Raw genomic sequence first — 2,500 nt, 5'->3', positions numbered from 1 at the left:
CAATTTGCCTTTCACTTTGGTTTAAGAGGGATGGGAAGAGGAGAATTTGATGGCATTTATGACATTGATGTGAGTCAGAAAACGGGAACGATTGCTGTTGCAGATGGGCAGAATCCAAGAATTCAACTGTTGAGCTCTGAAGGAAAGTTTCGAAGGGAGATAAGACTTGACGGTGCACCTTCTTCTGTGGCATTTACAGACTCTGGCGACCTGCTGACTTTATTTCAGGAAAGAGACAATAGGCTTCGTCTGTTCAGTGAGGAGGGTCACTTCATCAAACACATCAATGGTAAACATCTTGATAAACCAATTCGCCTTTCCATTGCGAGTGATGGTCATATAATCATAACTGACTGGTCGTACAACAAAATCAAGGTCCTTTTCCCTGATGGGAATGACTTGCTCCAGTCCTTCAGTGCCCGAGACCATCGTAATCTCCCATTCTGCGCTATTTATCACAAGGACAAATTCTTTGTTTCTTATTCCTATGCTGCTTGTGTCAAGGTATTTGACAAAACAGGAGTGTATTTACGTGACATTGGCTGTGAGGGTTCCAATGATGGCCAGTTTAATTTTCCTGATAGACTCGTTATTGACAAGTACAACCGACTCATTGTGTGTGATACAGGTAACCGTAGGCTGCAACTCTTCACCCTGAGCGGCAAGTTTTTGAGTAAAATTGATGGACAGTATTTCAAAAATGGCTCTCCGTCTTACGTTGCTATAAACAGTGATGGCAGTCTCATAGTAGCCGACGAGGGCAACAGACGCATTTCTGTTTTCCATTAACCTGTGATATACTTTTGCTTTATTAGCGTAAGGCTGATGTTTTCTAATCAGTCAGTCGAGAATAAAGTAATGAATATTAAAAGTGCATTGCATAAGCTCTAATAAGCTCTGAGAAATGATGCTTTGGAAATTCGAAATTTTACAAAGAATATTATGGGATCAGTAGCGCCTTTGTCACCCAAGAATTTGGCAGTTTTCGATGGCGAATAACTGGCTCGTTATCAAAGCTAAAAGGCTTAAAATTGGAGTCTTAAGTAAAGTTTAGCAAGTGATTTTACCATTTGAAGTCAATTTTTAAATAGCATGATTGATGCCATCTGTGCAAACTCGTATGTTAAATTAATAAAACAAAATGTAAAGAAAGCCAAGATTCCCTTATACTTTTCCAATGAAAAGAGCTACACAATAGAACTTGTAACTACCCTGTTGGAAAGCAAGAGAAAAACGGGGAAAAGTTCACTGGGAAAAAAAACATTTTTAGTTTCAAATGGATAATTTTGAAGGTATTTTGTTTTGTTATCTTTTCTGTGAATTAAGTGTTTGTTTACAATTTGTTCTCAGTGTTTTAAAGGTAGCTATTGTCGGCAGTAATCAACCTCGTTCGAGGACTCTTCCCCCTCCAAGTGAGGCAAAAGCCCTAGCAAAAAGGTTCTGCAGTGATGTGTTAAGCTGGTTACACCTTTCTCCAATTAAGGACAAGCACTTTTCTGTCGAGATTACATTTAAAAAGAAAAATTGGAATTGACGTAGAAAGTGTTTTCATTTTAACATGGCTTATCAGTCGTGCAGAAGTCTACTTGAATTTCATAGATAATCTTTGATCAATTTTGACTAATCACAATCTTCTCTTATCCAACGTTGTACAAGATTCAAGCCTGGTTTTCACCAGGGACGCAAGCGCAAGCATAAGAGCGCTTTTTTCACCGTGAAAACGAGGTTGAGACAAGCATAAGCACAACAAGCACAAGGATCAAAACGTTTTCCTTTTCCATGTGATTGCGCTTATGCTTGTGTTCGCTTGCGTTGTGTGAAAACGAAGCGCAGCATAAGCACAAGGAAATTTGCTATGTCTGGCCAATTTAAGCACTAGTATACTTTTCGCGACAGTCCCTTTCACACTCGCTAAATAAGAGATGGCCAGCCTACCACGCTTGTTAAATCGGAAGTGACATTGTATCACCCGGGTGAGGGTGGGAGGGAGAACAAGCGTGGCAGGGTTTGATGGCAAGCGTCACTGAAGGGAAACCCGCACCACACGGCATGCCTGAAGATTGGCCTGCTCGCTCAGAGCGACTTAGCGAAATGGGCCCCGATCGTATCCGGGGGCTCTTATTTATACTCGCTCTGTAAGGGACTGGCGCGAATAGTATACTTTTCGCGACAGTCCCTTTCACGCTCGCTAAATAAGAGATGGCAAGCCTACCACGCCCCGACGTGTAAATTTATTTAATCACATTCCCAACACAACTCTAAGAAACTATACATCGCAATACTTCACTCCAGAACCTAACGCCAAAACTAAGAATTGGAACCCCCGGGAAAGGCCTTGGTAAATCGCGAGATTCTGTTAAGTTCACTGTAGGATTCAGCACGCAAGCCAGTGTCACATTTAAACGAGAAAGAAGCTCCGATGGGCCTCCCGGCCGAAGAACCTGTGCCACTTTCATGTAATGAGTTGCCGTAGACGTTTGACGCCAACCGACGTGTTCCA

The 2,500-nt window shown here is 41.8% G+C and overlaps 1 protein-coding gene across 1 annotated transcript in view; it reads left to right on the top strand.

Annotated features, from left to right (window-relative positions):
- LOC137973317 (E3 ubiquitin-protein ligase TRIM71-like) overlaps positions 1-1,550 on the top strand; it is a 2,959-nt gene extending 1,409 nt beyond the window's left edge. The window contains exon 1 of the mRNA XM_068820105.1: positions 1-1,550. This exon is cut by the window's left edge and continues 1,409 nt beyond it. Coding sequence (XP_068676206.1) covers positions 1-789 — 789 coding nt within the window. The 3' untranslated portion in view covers positions 790-1,550.
- Positions 1,551-2,500: the final 950 nt, after the last annotated feature.

This window comes from Montipora foliosa, chromosome 10 (genome assembly GCF_036669935.1).
Source record: "Montipora foliosa isolate CH-2021 chromosome 10, ASM3666993v2, whole genome shotgun sequence".
Classification (NCBI taxonomy): Eukaryota; Metazoa; Cnidaria; class Anthozoa; order Scleractinia; family Acroporidae; genus Montipora; species Montipora foliosa.
This window is presented reverse-complemented; position numbering and strand designations above follow the sequence as displayed.